The sequence below is a fragment of the Triturus cristatus genome, chromosome 7 (assembly GCF_964204655.1).
Source record: "Triturus cristatus chromosome 7, aTriCri1.1, whole genome shotgun sequence".
Classification (NCBI taxonomy): Eukaryota; Metazoa; Chordata; class Amphibia; order Caudata; family Salamandridae; genus Triturus; species Triturus cristatus.
In genome coordinates this window covers 874,228,060-874,248,300 of record NC_140590.1, presented here as the reverse complement: position 1 = coordinate 874,248,300, position 20,241 = coordinate 874,228,060, and the positions used below count along the sequence as shown (strand labels likewise).

At 49.0% G+C, this 20,241-nt stretch overlaps 1 protein-coding gene across 1 annotated transcript in view; it reads right to left on the bottom strand.

Annotated features, from left to right (window-relative positions):
- LOC146810796 (gamma-aminobutyric acid receptor subunit alpha-6-like) overlaps nucleotides 1–20,241 on the bottom strand; it is a 442,745-nt gene that overhangs the window by 13,986 nt on the left and 408,518 nt on the right. Inside the window, exon 9 of the mRNA XM_085617827.1 lies at nucleotides 9,656–9,960. Coding sequence (XP_085473953.1) covers nucleotides 9,673–9,960 — 288 coding nt within the window. The 3' untranslated portion in view covers nucleotides 9,656–9,672. The remainder of the gene's footprint in view (nucleotides 1–9,655; nucleotides 9,961–20,241) is intronic.

Genomic DNA, 20,241 nt, shown 5'->3' with positions numbered 1-20,241 from the left:
GCACATGTTGAATTAAAGTCTTTGTAGTCTTTTCTCCTCTCCTTTCAGCAGCAAGGCAACCACTGCAGGCCAATCCCCCAGGTCAGGGACAGTACTCCTCCTTACAGCTTTCCCAGTTCCTTCTCCTCAGGCAGAGGTTCTTCTTGTCAAGCAGGATCTAATTTCTTGGGAGCAGGGTCCCAATACTTATACCCCTAATTCCTTTGTTGCTCTGGGGTAGAGGGGCCTTTGCCCAGTCCAAATCAGTTCTTGAGCACTTTGTTGACATGACTCTGCCTTTCTATTCAGGGTGCAGGGCAGAGACATCAGCCGCTTCACAGGAGGTGGAGCCAGCATTGTAGTGGCAGAGCACAGCCCTATTCAGAGTCCAGGTGCACTCCTCCCACCCATCTGGATGTCAATCTCTCTATTCACCACCAGGCAACCTAGCCCTGCCCCTCTGGGTTTCCCCAGCCCTGTCACTCACACAAACCAGACAGGCAGATACACATCATAGCAGAGGCGGGCTGAAATGGTTAGGCAAGCAAATACCAACTTTCTAAAAGTGGTATTTGCAAACACAGACTATTAAAATAAACTTCCCTAAAATATGTATTTTATTATTCTGAGTTCAGGCATACTAAACTCGATTTTCTACCATGTTCCCTGGGTCTGTTAGGATCATAGGATGTAACAATTCTAACAGCCCATTCTGGCCTATGGAGGACAGGTAGGCTTACAATAGTGAAAAACGAAAATGGCTGTAATTCACTATTAGGACATGCCACACACATAAGGGCTTGTCCTACCTTATGCTTACAATGCACCCTGCCCTTGGGCCTACCATAGGGGTGACTAACATGAAGTTAAGGGAAGGTTTAGGGACTGGGAAGTGGGTGCACTTGCCCAGTCAGCATGACAGTACCAGACTGCACGCAGGTTCTGCAATGGCAGACCTTAGACACATTTCACTAGGCCGCTTCTGTGGGTGGCACAACCAGTGCTGCAAGCCCACCAGCAGCATTTGTGTTTACAAGCCCTGGGCACTCCTGGTGCACTTTACTGGGGTCTGACAGTAAACCAAATAAGCCAGTCATGGAATCCAACCAACATATACATTTTAAATAGGGAGCACTTGCACTGTGGCACTGGTTGGCAGTGGCACAGTGCTCTGAGCAGCTAACACCAGCAAAACACATGAGGCACAGCGACAAAAAGTGGAAGGGAGACTCACGCCAAGGTGCCAGGTCTGACAATTAACATAAAATGTTGTTTAGTCTTGCTTTATACTCTGTAAGCCTCATGTCTCTGGTAGCAGTTTAGGTATCGTAATATTATGTCATAGACATCTGGATGTAGAGATGCAGCGCGCCCAACAAAATTAGTTTTAATTATTTAATTGTTTACTTACCTCAGTTCATCCATATTCCAGTGTTTACTACCCCCCACCCTGCCCCTCCCCCACCCTGCCTCACCACCCCACGGAACTCCCTCCACGGGCTGCTACTGTAGACTGGTTTGACACACACTATTTCTACTGGCAGTGCTTTTGTGATTCATGAATGAAACTGCACCCTGGAAAGAAACTCACTGTAACTATAAATATGTAAGAAATGTCATACACACACACGAACAGTGATCAAACTGATCAAACATCTGTCCGACTTATGTTGAATCCACAGAACATTTGATATATGAGAGCAGGGGCATAAAGCAAGCATCTGCACCCCTGAAGTGCAGGGGGCCAACCTTTCAGCCCCCCCCTCAAATCCTTCAGGGGGAGCCCCTTTCCACCTCAAGACCAATACATATCTGTGAGATATGGGAGACTTGAGGGCCTCTGTTCACATTGTGTAGGAGGGCACCATCATTTTGTGGTATTCAACTGTATTAGAGCACTCCAAATGTACTTGTAGTGCCTCCCCTATGATGTTTCATGTCAGGAACGTGCAGATGCAGGTGAACAGGGGAGTGTGCCCTTACACTTGTTAAAATAGGCGATGATGCAATAGATATCACACAATATACTCAAGTCGTGCATACCTGCAATACCTGCAATACCGAGCATACTTCAGCTCAAAATAAATGTGGGCCCAGGCAATTGGCTGAAGTAAACACACCTGGGATGAAAGTTCACAAACAAAACATGCAAAACTGCTGATGGTCTGCTGCCAGAAGACACAGCATGCACCATAAGTTATTCAACAGCATGCATGGGAAAAGGGACGTCTTTCATCATTTTTAAATGAATTTAGAAAAACTAAACGCAAAAGTGCCCCTTCCAGAGAAGGCCGAAATAAACAAAAAGGTGCCACCTCAGAAGCCATTTATTGCATACTGAGAGCAGAAAAAAACCCACATAAATTTGAGAGGGCAAGTTGGTGATGCAATTGCTTGAAGTAGGAGTGCAGGGGTGCTGCAGGATGGGGAAAATAACCATGCTGGAGTTTGGAAAGTCAATGAGCAACATCTTTGCAGAGGAAGACTTGTGGGGTATAAAAGTTGGGAGCACTGGCACTTTAAACAGCAATGAAGCTGGTTCACATGCTGCATGACAGACAAAGAATGAAAGAATGGCAGGCATGGGGTGAGTTTTAAAAACAAATCCTCTGTAAGTGTGTGTTAGAATCCGGGGTCTCTGGTTGGCGCAGGTATGCACTTGCGACAAGCAGGGACCCTTTCCTCTAAGTCAGGGCGTAGGATTACCTCTTTAAAAATAACCCCTGCTCACCCTCTAGGTAACGTGGTGCGAGCAGTCAGGCTAGATTTCCAGAGGGCATTAGGTTAAGCGTTCAAGTTGTCCCACTCAATAATCACCACCCCACCACACAAAGACACAAGGCTGTATTTATATCAAAATAAAGTTCTTTATATATAAGATTTCTTTACGCAGGCTTGTTAAAATACAGTTCTTCACTTAAATAAGGTTCCAGTTACTTTCAATGCTTTTAGGCAGTCCACAGGTCTTAAAATGGCAATGTTCTAATTTAAAAATGCTTCTTATGTGTCTGTGCGCTTCGTAGCGCCTTCGGTACGCTTCTTACAAGGTTTTTAACGTGTCTTGCCGTTTCTCACGATTCTCGCGTGAGCACGCGTACGCTGGACGTGAACCGTACGGACCGTACCCTCGTAGGTACGTGTCGTACACGTTCAGGACACCTCTTCCAAATCCTCACTCTTCTCGCGTGAGCAACGTCCTATACTTTAAATGGAGTACGGTTCGTACCTTTCCGGGTTGCCTCGCACAGCTACTTCGAAGGTTGCCGAAGTTCACGCTTCACGAGTGAACAGCGTAACGGGTCTAAAGCGCCAGTACGGTCCGAACCAAGCCACGGACGGGTCGTACCAAAGCACGCTGCACACAGTACCTTAAATTCTAGAAGGGCAAAGTTCCTGGCGGCTCCAGAAGTCCGTGAGGGGTGTCCCACATCGCGTTGCTGTCCCTTGAGGTCAGTTGATGGCGATGCTTCGTGGGGCACTTCTAGGCTTCCGGACTCGCACCAGAGGTCAGCAGCACGAGGGGCGGCTCGGGGGCAATTTCTTCAGCGCGTCACGCTGCCGGCTTCACTCAGAGGACGCTTCCACGGCCAGGGGGGTCGCAGAGGCTCGGCGCTCGGAGCCTTGTCAGTCTCTTCCTTGCGGTGCGAGCTACGGCTCGGGGGGGGCAGTTGCTTGCGGTGCTTGGAACAGGTGGACGGGTTTTTGCGGTGCTCGCAGTAGCCCCGGTGGCAGATGTCGCGGTGCTCAGATGAGGGGCACACAGGTCCTCTGGGGTCAGCGTTACAGGATCGCCTCCAGCAGCTTCTCTTCTTCTTGGGGAAAGGTAGCGCCCACTGTTCCTGGGGCGCAGTTCAGGGGGCAAGTTCACCAACAAGCCCTTGGAGATTGTTTAAAGCACAAGCTGATCAAAAGTCTTTTCTTCTCAAGTCTTTTCCTCCTCTCCTTCTTGCAGCAAGGCACCCACCACAGGCCAGTCTCACAGGTCAGAGACAGTAGTCCTCCATGCAGCTTTCCCAGGTCCTTCTCTTCGGGCAGAGTTTCTCCTTGGCGCAAACAGGATCTGATTTCTTAGGAGCAGGGCTCCTTCTTTTATAGCACAATTCTTTTGTTCTTTGTCGCCAGGGGGCCTGGGCCTGGCTCAGTCCAGTTTTGGAGCACTTTGTTGTGGTGACTCTGCTTTTTCCTTTCAGCAGCAGGGCAGAGACATCAGCCGCTCCACAGGGGGCGGAGCCGGCATTGTGGTGGCAGAGCACTGGTCTATTCAGAGTCAAAGGTGTACTCCTCCCACCCATCCTGGTGTAATCTCTCTACCCACCACCTGGCAGCCAGCCTGTCTCCTGGAATTCCCCAGCCCTGCTCCTTTACTGTTACTAGGCAGAACACACACACACAGCAGAGGCGGACTGAAATGGCCAGGTCAGTAAATACTAACTTTCTAAAAGTAGTATTTACAAACACAGGATATTAAAATAAACTTTACTAAAAGAAGTATTTTAATATTCTGAGTTCAGGCATACTAAACTTGACTTTCTACCATGCTCTCTGAGTCCACTGGGATTACAGCGTTTAGTAATTCCAGCAGCCCATGCTGGCCTATGGAGAGCAGGTAGCCTTCAATAATGAAAAATGAAAATGGCTGTAATTCACTATTAGGACATGCCACACACATCAGGGCATGTCCTACCTTATACCTACAATGCACCCTGCCCTTGGGCCTACCAGAGGGGTGACTAATATGTAGTTAAGGGAAGGTTTGGGGACTGGCAAGTAGGTGCACTTGCGCAATCAGCGCGACAGTACCAGACCGCGCGCAGGTTCTGCAGTGGCAGACCCTAGACACATTTTACTAGGCTGCTTCTGTGGGTGGCACAACCAGTGCTGCAAGCCCACCAGCAGCATTTGTATTTACAAGCCCTGGCACTCCTGGTGCACTTTACTAGGGGCTGATAGTAAACCAAATAAGCCAAACATGGACACCAATCAATGTATACACTTTTCCAAAGAGAGCACTTGCACTGTGGCACTGATTAGCAATGGCACAGTGCCCTGAGCAGCTACCACCAACAAAACACAATGAGGCACATCAGCAAAAAGTGGAAGGGAAACTCACGCCAAGGTGCCGGGTCTAACACGTGTCCCCTCCAGCTGAAATGTGGGGGGTACTACCCTACCCCAGGGAGTTCCTCTTCACTAAGGCAGAAAAACCTGGACAGACCGTCAGCATTGGCGTGATCTGTGTCAGGGCGATGCTCCACCGTAAAGTCCATACCCTGTAGGGAGATGGACCACCTCAACAGTTTTGGGTTCTCACCCCTCATTTACATCAACCATCTGAGGGGCCTGTGGTCAGTCTGAACCCGGAAGTGAGTCCCAAACAAGTAGGGCCTCAGCTTCTTCAGCGCCCAGACCACAGCAAATGCTTCTCGCTCTATCGCACTCCACCTTTGTTCCCGTGGAAGTAACCTCCTACTAATAAAGGCTACAGGTTGGTCCCAGCCCTCCTCAGTCATCTGTGAGAGAACAGCCCCTACACCATGCTCTGATGCATCTGTCTGCACTAGGATTTCTTTGGAGAAGTCGGGAGCCAAGAGCACGGGCGCAGTGCACATGACAGTTTTCAGGGTATCAAAAGCCTTCTGACAGGTGTCAGTCCATATCACTTTTCTGGGCTGCTTCTTCAAAGTCAGCTCTGTCAAGGGGGCAACGATGCTGCCATACCCCTTGACAAACCTCCTGTAGTACCCTGTGAGTCCTAAAAAGGCCCTCACCTCCGTCTGGGTCTTTGGGGGCTCCCAAGCCAGGATGGTTTCGATCTTGGGTTGTAGGGGCACCACCTGGCCGCTCCCTACTTGGTGTCCCAAGTACACCACGGACCCCTGCCCGATCTGACACTTGCTTGCCTTGATCGTGAGACCCGCCTTGCGCAGTGCCATCAACACTTCCCAGAGATGTTGCAGGTGCTCTTTCCATGTGCCACTGAACACTGTGATGTCATCCAGGTAGGCGGCGCTGAACTCGGTCAGCCCAGCCAACACCTAGTTGACCAACCTCTGAAAGGTGGCAGGGGCATTCTTCATCCCAAATGGCATAACCCGGAACTGGTAGTGCCCATCTGGTGTGGAGAATGCGGACCTCTCCTTGGCCCCATCAGTCAAGGCGATCTGCCAGTACCCAGACGTTAAATCAAACGTGCTGAGGTACCGTGCAGCCCCTAACCGATTGATGAGCTCATCAGCTCTGGGGATGGGGTGCGCGTCAGTCTTCATGACTGAATTGAGTCTGTAGTCCACACAGAACCGGAGTTCGGGTGTGGCACCCGGCGTTGCAGCCTTTGGGACCAAGACCACTGGGCTGGCCCAAGGACTGCTGGGGGACTCAACCACCCCAAGAGCAAGCATCTTTGAGACCTCCTCTTTGATGCAGGCTCTGACCCTGTCAGTTACCCTGCAAGCCTTGTGCTTCACAGGTAAGCTGTCTTCTGTATCCACATCATGGACGCACCAATCTGTGATACCAGGAACCAGGGAGAACAGGTCAGGAAACTGCCCCAGCAGCTGGCGGCAGTCATCCTGTTGCTCAGGGGTCAGGGTGGGTGAGAGGTTAACTCCATCCACTGACCCGTCTCGCTTTGAGGCTACCAGGAGGTCAGGAAGAGGCTCAGACTCCTCCTCCGTCCCATCATCTGTGGCCAAGAGTATGCCCACTTCGGACCTCTCCAAGTGGGGCTTCAGTCGATTGACATGGAGGACCCTCAAGCGGTTCCTAGGAGACTGCAAGTCCACCAAGTAGGTGACAGAGCTCTTGCGCTCCACAATCTCAAAGGGTCCGGTCCACTTGTCCTGGAGTGCACAAGGCTCCACAGGGGCCAGGACCCATACCTTTTGACCAGGTTGAAGCTCAACCAGAGTGGCGTTCTGGTTGTACCACCGCTTCATTTCCTCCTGGCTGGCTTCCAGATTTGCCTCAGCAAGTTGCCTGAAACGCCGCGTCTGGTTCCGAAAGGCCAGCATGTAACTATATACATTCTGGGGAGGTTTCCTGGGAGATTGCTCCCAGCCTTCCTTGACCAGACTAAGAGGTCCTCGTACTGGGTGGCCATACAGAAGCTCAAAGGGACTGAACCCCAGAGACTTCTGTGGCACCTCACGGTACGCAAAGAGAAGGCATGGTAAGAGGACGTCCCACTTACACCTCATGGGTTCCTCAAGACCCATAATCATGCCCTTTAGGGTTCAGTTGAATCTCTCAACCAACCCATTTCCTTGGGGATGGTAAGGGGTGGTGAATTTGTATGTCACACCACACTCTTGCCAAAGGGATTTCATATATTTCGATATGAAATTGGTCCCCCTGTCAGACACCACCTCTAGAGGGAATCCTACTCGTGAGAAAATTCCCATCAGTGCCCGTCCCACCACGGGGGCCGTCACTGTCCTCAGAGGGATGGCTTCAGGGTACCGGGTGGCATGGTCCACCAAGACCAGGATAAACCTGTTGCCCATGGCTGTCTTGGGGTCCAGTGGCCCCACAATGTCAATCTCCACTCACTGGAATGGGGCCTCTCCCTCAGGCTCCAGAGTCCCTTCAACACTCCTACTGGCTGCCATCGACCGGGTGGTCACGCACGCCCAATCAGGTAAGCCCACCATCCGCAGGTGAGCTGTCTTCTCCACCTTTTCCCAAGGGGAGCTCTCCAAATCATTCCCTAGGAGACAGTCTACAGGCATGGCAGTTCTCACAGCGACTTGCAGAGTACCAGAGACCCCCCCCCCACTCAAAGGGAACTTGAGCCATTGGACAATGACTCTCTGTGTTGTCAGCATTGACAACCCGACAATAGGCATGGGGTACGACCTGCTCTTGAGATACCAGGTGCTGCCACACTGCAGTCACGCTGGCTCCTGTGTCTCTAAGAGCCTCTACCTTCTTCCCATTGACGGTCACCACTTGCCCATATTTCTTAGTGTTAGAGGGCAAGTCGGTGTTTGGGACCATCTCACTGTCTCCTAATGAGACTAAGTCAGTTGGACGGGGTCCCACCCACCTGGGACTTCTACCTCCTCCCCAAAGGCTACTGTAGCCACTTGCTTCGGTAGAGCACCAGTGGGTGCTGGTTTCACATACTGGCGACACTTGGGATCACTGGCAAAGTGACCTAGTTCACCACATTTATAACATTGAGGGGGCCCCTTGGGAACAGGTTTACCTGTCGGGGCCCCTGTCGGCTTCGGGGGTGTGGGAGGCTGAGAACCTTTCTGCTGGTTCCCTTGGGGATTACTTTGTGGGCCTTTTTGGAACCCTTTCTGTTTTCCCTTGTCCCCCCCCCACTCTTCTGCTGGGGACCCTGCCCACCCTTGGCGGAGTCTCCCACTTGACCCTCCCATAATGGGGTGGGGCCATCCCACCCCGTGACTAGTTAGGAAATAGGAGGGGGGGGGGGTGCTGTAGGTCACGGCGCAGCCTCGGGATTGACAAGAAACCTTGGAAATCTGGGGCTTAAACATAAAGCGCCCATGCTGTTTTCAGTCAGAGGCTGCAGTGCATCACCGCGGGCAGTGCCTTACAGTGTTGTAGGCCAACGGAGGCCGGGCTATAATCAAGTATGCCCTTTTTAAATTTGCGGTCGGGAAAAAGTATGAGGTAGTAATTCAGTAAAATAATTACGCGAGCAGAGTCCTGTTGCCCCAATAAAGTAGTCGCCCCTAATTAATAACTTCTATCGTCATATTTTTAGTGCAAAAAAGGTAGCTCAATGCCTATGCTTGGAATCCACAGTACCATGCTATGACATTCAAAAAATACTCCTGAGGTATTGAATGTTTCCAAATAAAAATATATTTTAGCTCAGAAAATTAATAATAATATTGTTTGTGGTCTGCTAATGAGGACTCACCTCTGTCTCCTATTGACACTGTACGGAATATTGGTGTTCTTTTTTTTAACAAAATCAACATTAAAACCTCAGATTAATAAAACAAGAGCCACCTTCTTTACTACACTGAAAATGTGGCAGAGCAAATCCATTGTTCAATCTATTTTCTACATATAGTTTTGACCATGGCAACTCTATGTAAATTGGATTACCCAAGTACTGATTCACAAAATGTCACGTTGTCCAGAAAGGCACAGCAAGATTGATAGTAAGTCTAGACAGGGTTCGGTTTATAGCCATCTGCCCAATTTAATTGCCTCCACTTCCATAAAAAAAAAAAAGCAGGTTCAAATGCCTCTGCTTTGCAGGTCGGTCAGTACACCCTGATGGCTTTCTCTGTTTACAACAGTGATTTCTAAAATATGCCCTGCCAGGCTCGCTCAGATTGGCTTCTGCCCCTTGTATAAAGCTTTTTAAGTGTTCTGAATCCAGAGCAGGTGGTAGAGCTCTGTTGGCGCGCACACTAAAACCCACAACCAACATCCATTGCTGATTAGACGGCAAAGCATTATTAAGAAATCAACACCCCTGTTAGTTAACCACAGTGTATATGCCTATTGGCAATTGAAGAGCTGTAGCTTGTCAACATTAGCATCGGGATACCTCTCATTGTCTCCATCCCTGAAAGTAGCTGCTTACTCTATATTTCAAGATAGTGTCAAAATGGCAATATCAGTAAAAAGAGCAGAGTGATGCAGACCTCATACAATCAAAGGTGTAACAAGAAAGAAACTTGAAACCTACCTCAAATTTTGGGACAGTTATATATCTTGACGTATTTCCATGTTGTCCTTTGAAAGATACACCACCCAGTACACCAAGTTGAACACCGCAAATGTCATGGGAAAGAGGATTCGAGAATACTGGTCTATCTTGCTGGTGCTACCATGATGCTGTGTAGAGTATCCCAGTGCTGGGTGGGATGGAGGGATGCACATTTTCTCACAGTACTGCGAATTATAGCAAACTCTGTTTCCCGCATATGACAATTCTCCTTGAGGGAGCTCGATTTGCCTTCTCCTCTTCAGGTCTGTGTGAGGATCACTTTGCTGGAGGGAAAAAAGGATGGAAAGTTAATGTCTTGTAAATGGTAGCAGCACATGTTTTTTTTGCTTTTTGCATGTTAACGGTCTAGTAGAAGGACAGGACAAGACGAGCTTTCAGCATTTGACTGAAACATTTAAAACATAACAGTACTCAATCAATAATTCTCAAAAACTGTAACTCGAGAGAAGCCCCCTCTCATGAGCAATGCGTAGCAAAGAAGCAGCAGGTACAAGCACACGAAGAGCTCTATGCTCTCCGGATGGGGGTGGGTTAGAATCCGAGGTTAACTACGGCCACCTCCAGGGTCAAAATATTTGACCATTAATTAAGGGTTCAATCAGGCTTTTGGGGGGCTTGTCAGGTATTTGTCTTTTGAAATCATGTGATACGAATTAGGGGGCATATTATCAACAGCCAGCGATAATTATCACTGGCGGCGCATAACGATAGATTTCTTATCGCAGGCTATCGCAGGAAGTTATCGCCATGCTAGCGCTGTATCAACAACGCATAGCGCAATGGCGATAATTATTCCTGCGATAGCGGTGTTTTCCATGGAACATCGCTGGTTTTCGCATGGTGTTCCATGGAAAACGGTGATAATCTTGCTGATGCGACCCAGATGGCACGACTAGGGGAGCTATATGAATGAGAATACAATTCGGAACATAGATACCAGTACTACTAACCTAGCTCACTCATGCTCAGATGTTCCAGCGAGAGTAACACCCTGTGAAAACTTGAGTCATACAAAGATGAAAATATCTTTTTTAGAACCTCCCATGGGTTTCATCATAAAATATGGCAAGGTAAGTGTGAGAGTAGGCTTGGAAAAAAGGAGCAACCTACACCATCTTCCATGAGATAGCTCTGTCCACAAAATACAAAGTCAGTAACCAACCACAAAATGTGAATTGCTGCTCTCGAACACCTAACAACAATCAGTTCTTAAAAGGAGTACTTCACACCTCCCCAGAAGATTTAACTGCTCCAGAAACAAAAATCACAAAGGGGGAAGTGGAAAACAGGATAGGCAAAAGAAACAAACAAATGAGGATATGTAACACTCACCACGAAAAACTGACTACAGTCACAATACAGAATACCTAGAGTTTGCATCATAATAGATGGTCAACTGACATAAATCTAGAAAATGCACCAGGGTGACAGATAACTGGTCAGGTGCCTGACCCTCGAGACTACAGAGGGTCATTAAGACAAACCTGGAGTGAAAAGGGATGTTTTTTGTGATTTGTAATAGATAGAACAAAATCATTACTATTTTCTGCAGATACCCGAAATGATTTATAATATTTAAAATTCCTTTTTCTCGGTCACACATGCACAAATATAATCATTCACACTGTCAATTTGTTTAGCCTTCTTTATAAACGTTTGAACAAATTAATATATGAATTTTATTTGCAGGGTACACATTATACGAATTGCAATTCAGAGGGAAATACATTTCCCAGCATAATCTTGAACACGTAGAGTTGAGTGATTACGTGGTGAGACTCGTACACAAAAGAACATAGCAAAAGGACTCTGCTTAAAGAAGACGAGTGCCGGCTGAAATTCATTGGTTGTTTTTAGTGGAGATCAATATACAAATAGTTAATTTACTCTCTCTGCGAGTGGACCTGGAACTGATTTTAGAGGGTACCAAGAGGTTGGTGTGGATATAAGTGCAGAAGGGTCTCCATGAAGAAAATATCTTTTGGTCAGCATAAAAATAGTTGATTCTCTGTTTGTTTATAAATTCAGTTTTTAACGCATTTTTATTAGCATGTTCATATTGTTCAACTACAAAGTTTATACTCGATACATAAGTAGTCGTATGTTCGCATGACCTTCCACTGTTAGAGTAGCATCCTATAATATATCAAAATCTCAATTACATCATCACAGTCTTCATAACCAAGGCAAGGTATTGTAAATGCAAGTACTGTTTCTGTATGAAGCATATACTGAACATCTTTACAATGTCAAATGTACATCACTGTTATCTGTGTGTGTTATCAATCCTTTTAACTTGTCAACCAGCTGGGCGCCAAACTTAGCATTTTACATTTGGGATGATGGGTAGGTAACATTTTTGCATCCCATGTACAGGTCATCGCAATGGCGTTATCATTTTATGTCATAAACGTCTTGACTTGAAGGTTATTACTCAAGAATCAGATACCTCGGGTAGATGGGTTTCTGTCTCACTTTTAATTAAATGATAGATATTAGAGAATTCAGTGGTGAAACTTTTCTGAGCAGCCTTGGTTTTCAATATGTACAGAGAATGCCAGTTGTGAAGGAATATTTATTTGGGCTTATGAATAGACAAAAATTAAAGCTACAATTTCATGCTCAATGTGCATGTCTTGGTTTATTGTTATGCACTAATCCACTAAACATCCACCAAGTCACCCTTACCTTGTCTTTCTTTTAATGGGAGGAACTGACAGGTTAGACACTGAATTCAATTATTTGTAGGACAATGTTGTTGCAAGTCAATAACATGGATCCAAGAGCAAAACCAAATGGTTCTATTCATGCAGTACTATTTGGTTGGTAGACATTGGGCAGCTTAAGCACTTGGCTGCTTTGTATGCCCCCAGTTCTTAACTTTTAGCAAATAATTCCTTATTGTTTGGCACCAGGAGAACTTGAATTAGTTCAACATTTAACTTGATCTGTACAGCGACCTTCAAAACATTGCTTGTCCGTGTCCTCAAAAATCTGTAAATTGGCATTGTAACTTATTTGCTGATCTTACTGTATCGATACATCATAACTTTAATTTACAAGGGGCACCTGGTACGCACTTCTTTAAAAAAAAAAAATTAAGCATTGACCATAGTCATGAATGCATACGTTCAGACCAAGCAAAGAGCATGAGCAGCTACAAGTTCCAGAAAAAGTCATCATATTAACTGCTTTTTCCACTAGGTTCAACCCCTAGTTATAAACCGTAACAGAAATGCTCTCACAAAACACTAATGCTACTCATTCCTGTTCTATGTCCTGGTGCCTCTCAGACTGCTGTGCAAGAAAGGCAGCTTATGTCCACTGCAATTTCCTAAATGAGTACTGGTGCTGCTGGTTCCACTGAAGGAGACACCAGGGGCTCAGAATATGCAGAACCTGTCTAAACCTGCAAACTATCTCATGATCCCCCAGAATGAGAGTATGTTATGACATCCAGACCTCTTCCTGTCTTCAAAGGTTGTGCATTTTCTTGTTACCTCTGGCTGTATAAAACAGAAAGGAAGACTCAGTATTTATAGCAATTGACATGATAGGAGGTGCACGCTCGAGCACTTATATTATACATGGGAAATCACCTTCTTAAATGAAACAACCATTGCACCCTTGTTCTCAATTCATTACCCATTAGCATTTCAGTAAGGTTTGAGTTACATTTGTCCACAAGAATAAGAAATGTGCTAGCAAAACCATGCATATACACAGACCCCACAAAACTAAAATTTATCCCAGGGGGCATGGTTCTTCTGCCAAGGGGAAATCAACAGATTTCTCAATAGAAACAAAAATAATTCCAGACTAAAGTCCTCGAAGTGGTCAGAGTATTGCTTAGCAAACAATACAAACTTTTTGATGTGAAGAAAAGAGTATGATCTCCTATGTTTTATGCAATTCCTTGCAATCACTGCCAGACATGTGAGGTATTAATCTGAAAGGATTAATTTTTGTATGTAGCAAAGAGAGGCAAAAGCCAAGAATAAAAGTTGAGGCCAGCAAGCAAATCATGACAATACCCCTCCCCAAAAAGATGGGTACTTACAGAAAATAGAACATTGGAGATCCTGAGCCTCTTTAACACCACACTTTTTCCTTTTTTGTGTCTCCTCTCATAATTCTACTCTTTACGTTTCCTCTCCTGACATTAAATACTTGGACTCCTTTGTTGATATTGAAAAATATGATGCTAATGCATATAATATTACACTTGCATACACAAAAAAAAAAATCGCATTGCTATTGTTAAATTCACCCATCATGAACTCTCCATCAACCCTGAATTGAAAATACGTGATCAAGCAATCTCTGCAACCCAGGCACTCGGTAATTGATTGACAGGTCACAGGTGGAGAGGCACATAGCCAGCAGACAAACGCGCGAACAGGAAACTCAGGTTCACCCCCCAGATCAGAGCAGTGACAACACAATGGTCCAGGGAAATTGTCGCCCATAAAGCACACATGGCCAGAGGGGTGCATGCATTCCAAACACCATAAAGTTAGATGCCACATGGGGTTAGGAACACACAGTCAATCAGCATGCAGAGTGCACGCAGCAATCACGTTTTCCTCATGCTGGACATCTTGACACACTACCCAGTGACCCATATTGTGTCCATGCAAGGTCGAGGCCCACCCTTTATTTGTAACTCCACAGACAAGGCCCACATTCCTTTACCAAAGAAGGATCGCCGGATGTATTTTATTTTACCAAAAACTGTATAAAAGCCCGCACTAATTGATTGTACTTTGAGACAGTCCTCAGACCCATTTCTGTGGGTTGTACTCCAGGCCAATGTATTTGATTAAACCAACTGCTCCTGTTTTCCCACCACCTTTTGTTTTGTTTTTTAAAAGTAAAACAATATTTGAGCAACACCTTCCACTCTGTAATATCTCCTCAACTCTTTAAACTTCTGCCCCATTTTCAAGAATGCTGCTGCAGTGCTCTTTGTTTACTGTGCATCACTGTATGTCCAGACACCCAAACAATTAATGCCCACAGTTGCAAATTTTGAAAAAGACAAATGAAAATTTAGACATGAGAAATGAGCAGGCCATAAACTGATTGCATTCTATGTCTCTCTTTTGTCACCCATTCTGTATTTTTACTGCAAACCCCAGCCTCTACCAATATGAGTATTGCAGTAAGATCACATTATACAGCTATTTGAAATCTCTCCTGCCTAAGGAAAGAAAATTAGGAAAGCTAAGTCAGGAGTCGGGTGAATGAACTGTCCAAATAAATGAAGCGACCCTGGCATCTCAATCAGGATGAATAGCAAACGTGATACTTAATTTTAGAGAGGACCTTCTCCTCACCCTAGATGAAAACCATCACCTATTACTGACCTTACCAGTCCACTCCAAAGTATGTGATATGCAAAAACATCTTGTGCTATTAACCACCATAAGCTACAGTCAGTCCTTAATGTTCATATTGGTGATCCCCCAAAAAGCTCCCAGCTCTTTCTACCCTAAGTGCTGAAGACACATAAATGTGTAAGCTGGAGGTCACCCAATTTGTCAAAATGAATTGTCGTAGTCCTCAGTTGTTTCCACAAAGCCTCTTTATTTGCTATTTCTTTTCTTAAAAACAGTCTGTTCATCTACTCTCATTTAAAAAATAATATGTCAGTGACCTAGTTGTAGGACACCCCCGCGCCGCACGGCCACCAGCTGCCGCGTGTGCCTCCCTGCCTATACTGCCTCGCTGCCCGGCTGCCGCGTGACCACGCCCCCTCCTTCGAGCGGCGTGGTCCGTGCTCGCCGCTTCTCCCCCTGGTGCCTTTGTTGGTTAGACCTGTTGTATTTGTTGTGAATTGTGCATTTTTCTTCTGTATTGCCTGCTTTTTGTCTGCGGTCCGTGTACCTTCCCTCCCCGCTCCCCGCTTCCCGCCACCACCGCTGACCCCGCCCCTTTTTTCCTTCTGTACCCTCCCCGCTCCCGCCTCCCAGCTGCTCCGCCCCCCCGCGCACTTGGCCATATATGGCGACCGTGCGACGCAGGTGAGTGTGACCTAGTTGTAGGACACCCCCGCGCCGCACGGCCACCAGCTGCCGCGTGTGCCTCCCTGCCTATACTGCCTCGCTGCCCGGCTGCCGCGTGACCACGCCCCCTCCTTTGAGCGGCGTGGTCCGTGCTCGCCGCTTCTCCCCCTGGTGCCTTCGTTGGTTAGACCTGTTGTATTTGTTGTGAATTGTGCATTTTTCTTCTGTATTGCCTGCTTTTTGTCTGCGGTCCGTGTACCTTCCCTCCCCGCTCCCCGCTTCCCGCCACCACCGCTGACCCTGCCCCTTTTTTCCTTCTGTACCCTCCCCGCTCCCGCCTCCCAGCTGCTCCGCCCCCCGCGCACTTGGCCATATATGGCGACCGTGCGACGCAGGTGAGTGTGACCTAGTTGTAGGACACCCCCGCGCCGCACGGCCACCAGCTGCCGCGTGTGCCTCCCTGCCTATACTGCCTCGCTGCCCGGCTGCCGCGTGACCATGCCCCCTCCTTCGAGCGGCGTGGTCCGTGCTCGCCGCTTCTCCCCCTGGTGCCTTCGTTGGTTAGACCTGTTGTATTTGTTGTGAATTGTGCATTTTTCTTCTGTATTGCCTGTTTTTTGTCTGCGGTCCGTGTACCTTCCCTCCCCGCTCCCCGCTTCCCGCCACCACCGCTGACCCCGCCCCTTTTTTCCTTCCGTACCCTCCCCGCTCCCGCCTCCCAGCTGCTCCGCCCCCCGCGCACTTCGCCATATATGGCGACCGTGCAAACGCGCAGCGTGCACGCGCAGCGGGCGCGCCGATTGTGCGCCGAAGGTGCGCCAAAGGTAAGCCCGTCTGCGCCCGTCCGTGCCTGGCCCGCGCCCAGCGCCCGTAGCCCTGGCCCCCGAGGACCCCAGCCCACCCGCCAGACGTACGACGCCGCCACCCTCATCGCACTCAACACCGGCCGAACCCCGGGATGCCACCAAGCCACCCCGAGACGCACCCACGGACCCTTCAGCTGCCTCACCTGCAAGTTCACCTGCATCCGGACCTGCCGGCCACCAGCACCTGGCAAGCCGATCACCAGCAGCAACCACCTCAAGTGCATCCTCCTCAACACCCGCTCCGTCCACAGACACGCCATCGAACTCTGGAACCTCCTCGACACCACAGCCCCGGACGTTGCCTTCCTCACGGAGACCTGGATGAACGCCTCTTCAGCGCCCGACATCGCCATCGCCATCCCTGAGGGCTACAAGATCACCCGGAGGGACCGCACCGCCAACCAGATGGGAGGAGGCATCGCCATCATCCACAGGAACACCATCCGTATCACGACCAGCACCGACAACTCCCTAACCACCGCCGAACACCTGCACTTCCAGATCCACACCGACCCGAAGACCACCCTCAGAGGCACACTGATCTACCGACCCCCGGGACCACGCACCCAATTCAGCGAGGACATCGCCGACTTCGTCAGCCCGCATGCCCTCCCCTCCGCTGACTACATCCTCCTGGGGGACCTCAACTTCCACCTGGAGAACAACAACGACCGCAACACCAGCACCCTGCTCGACAACCTCGCCAACCTTGGTCTCAAGCAACTGGTGTCCACCCCCACCCACCTCGCCGGACACACACTCGACGCCGTCTTCTCATCCAGCACAGACATCGCCTTCAGCCACGCCACAGAACTTCACTGGACGGACCACAGCTGTGTCCACTTCACCTTCAAAAGAACGGCGATCCACCACCACCAGCTTCAGGTTGCCCGTAGAAGCTGGAACAAGATCACAGCCGACCAGCTCGCCGCCTCCCTGAGCCAGCACCCTCCTGCCAGCTCAGCGAACCCCAGCCAGGCCGCCGAAAACCTCACGAAGTGGATCAGCAACTGCGCGGACGAACTCGCCCCTCTGAGGACCCCGCCTAGCAGACCTGGCAGCAAAAAGGCCCCATGGTTCACCGACGAACTCAAGAGCTCCAAGAAGAACTGCCGAGCCCTCGAGAAAGGCTGGAGAAGGGAACCAACACCGGACAACATGACCACCCTCAAGCTCACCACCCGGAAGCACCACCAACTGATCCGCGCCGCCAAGAAAACTGCATTCAAAGACCGGCTGGACAACAACGCACACAACTGCAAAGAACTCTTCAACATCGTGCAAGAGCTCTCCAACCCCAGCGCAGGAAACAACGACATCACCCCATCGCAAGACCTCTGCAACTCCCTCGCCTCCTACTTCCACAACAAGATCGCAGACATACACAACAGCTTCAGCATTCATCCGACGCACGCCACGACCACAGCAACGCCGCCCACCACCACCCTCCGCGCCTGGACTCCGATCAGCACCGAATACACTGTCCGCATGATGAAGTCCGTCCACTCCGGATCTCCGACCGACCCCTGCCCTCACCACGTCTTCAACAAGGCAGACGCTGTCATCGCACCCCACCTGCGGGACATTATCAACACCTCCTTCGACACCGCCACCTTCCCCGAGAGCTGGAAGCACGCAGAACTCAGCGCTCTACTCAAGAAACCCACTGCGGACCCCACCGAACTCAAGAATTACCGCCCCATCTCGCTCCTCCCGTTTCCAGCCAAAGTCATCGAGAAGACCGTCAACAAGCAGCTGGCCGCCTTCCTCGAGACTAATGGATCCCTCGACCCCTCACAGTCTGGCTTCCGAGCCAACCACAGCACCGAGACCGCCCTCATCGCTGCCACCGACGACATCAGAGCCCTGATGGACAACGGAGACACGGTCTGCCACCGCACCCTAGTACAGCGCCTCAGCAACGTCGGAATCCAGGAGAAGGCACTGGATTGGATCATCTCCTTCCTCGACGGAAGGACACAGAGAGTCCGCCTACCACCGTACAAGTCAGAGGCCACCAAAGTCATCTGCGGCGTCCCTCAAGGATCCTCGCTGAGCCCCACCCTCTTCAACGTCTACATGAGCCCCCTCGCGGCCATCGCACGCCAACACAACCTCAACATAATCTCCTACGCCGACGACACCCAGCTGATCCTCTCCCTGACCAACGACCCCGCCGCCGCCAGAGCCGATCTGCACAAAGGGATGAAAGATGTAACCGAGTGGATGACGACCAGCCGCCTGAAACTGAATTCAGACAAGACGGAGGTCCTCATCCTGGGCCCCTCGCCCTCCGCCTGGGATGACTCCTGGTGGCCCCCCGCCCTGGGCACCGCACCCAAACCGACGGACCACGCACGCAACCTGGGCTTCATCCTGGACTCCTCCCTCTCCATGACCAGGCAAGTCAACGCCGTCTCCTCGGCATGCTTCAACATCCTACGCATGCTACGGAAGATCTTCTGGCGGATCCCCACCGAGACCAGGAAGACCGTCACCCAGGCCCTCGTCACCAGCCGAATGGACTACGGCAACGCCCTCTACGCCGGGACTACCGCCAAGCTCCAGAAGAGACTCCAGCGGATCCAGAACGCCTCAGCCAGACTCATCCTCGACATCCCACGTAACTGCCACATCTCCGGACACCTGAGAGACCTGCATTGGCTCCCCGTCAACAAAAGAATCACCTTCCGTCTCCTCACCCACGCACACAAAGCCCTCCACGACCAAGGCCCAATCTACCTCAACAACCGAATCAACTTCTACGCTCCCAAACGCCACCTCCGATCAGCCAGCCACGCCCTCGCCACCGTCCCGCGCATCCGAAGAGCGACAACAGGAGGGAGGTCCTTCTCCTACCTGGCCCCAAGACCTGGAACTCCCTCCCGACCGACCTACGCCTGACCAAGGACCACCTCTCCTTCAGGAAGAAGCTGAAGACCTGGCTGTTCGAGCAGTAACGGCACCCCCCCCCCCAGCGCCTTGAGACCCTACGGGCGAGTAGTGCGCTATACAAATGCTTTGATTGATTGATTGATTGAATTGACTAGAAAGCCTGATACTATTGTTTTAAAACCATTGTTTCCATTCAAACTATATATGATTTGCATGATTCATTGTGGTTAATTGGAAAATGCTGATGATTTCATTGTGTAAAGACATTGTTTTTTTTTACATTTGAAATAATGGAGAATGCTAGCTAAGACACCGGTTTAAAACTACTGACAAAATTCATGCATTCAGGTGCTCACAAAACAGTATTCATATACTTTATGACGGGGTAATTAAGGATTTGTGGAAGATGGAATACAGGTTTCAAAAGACCACATAATTCAAGAAATCTAACATATATAGAATATATAGCCTTAAAGAATTTCAATCAAGACAAAGGTTTGTTATCAGAGAAACTGATAAGGAGGCAATATTGGTATTACGAATAATGAAGATTACATTTCTAAAAGAAATTGACGATTAGCAGATACATGCTGCTGTGCAAAAATAATGACACATTCCATGATAGAATTCACCTTACTTATCAATATGAAACTCTTGGATTAGAAGGAGTGTCTCATTTCTAAGGAGGAATATAGATAATTACATCTACGCAACCTGAGATCCCCATATATATATTTCCTTCCAGAAGTGCACAAAAAGGCAACATTTTCACCCA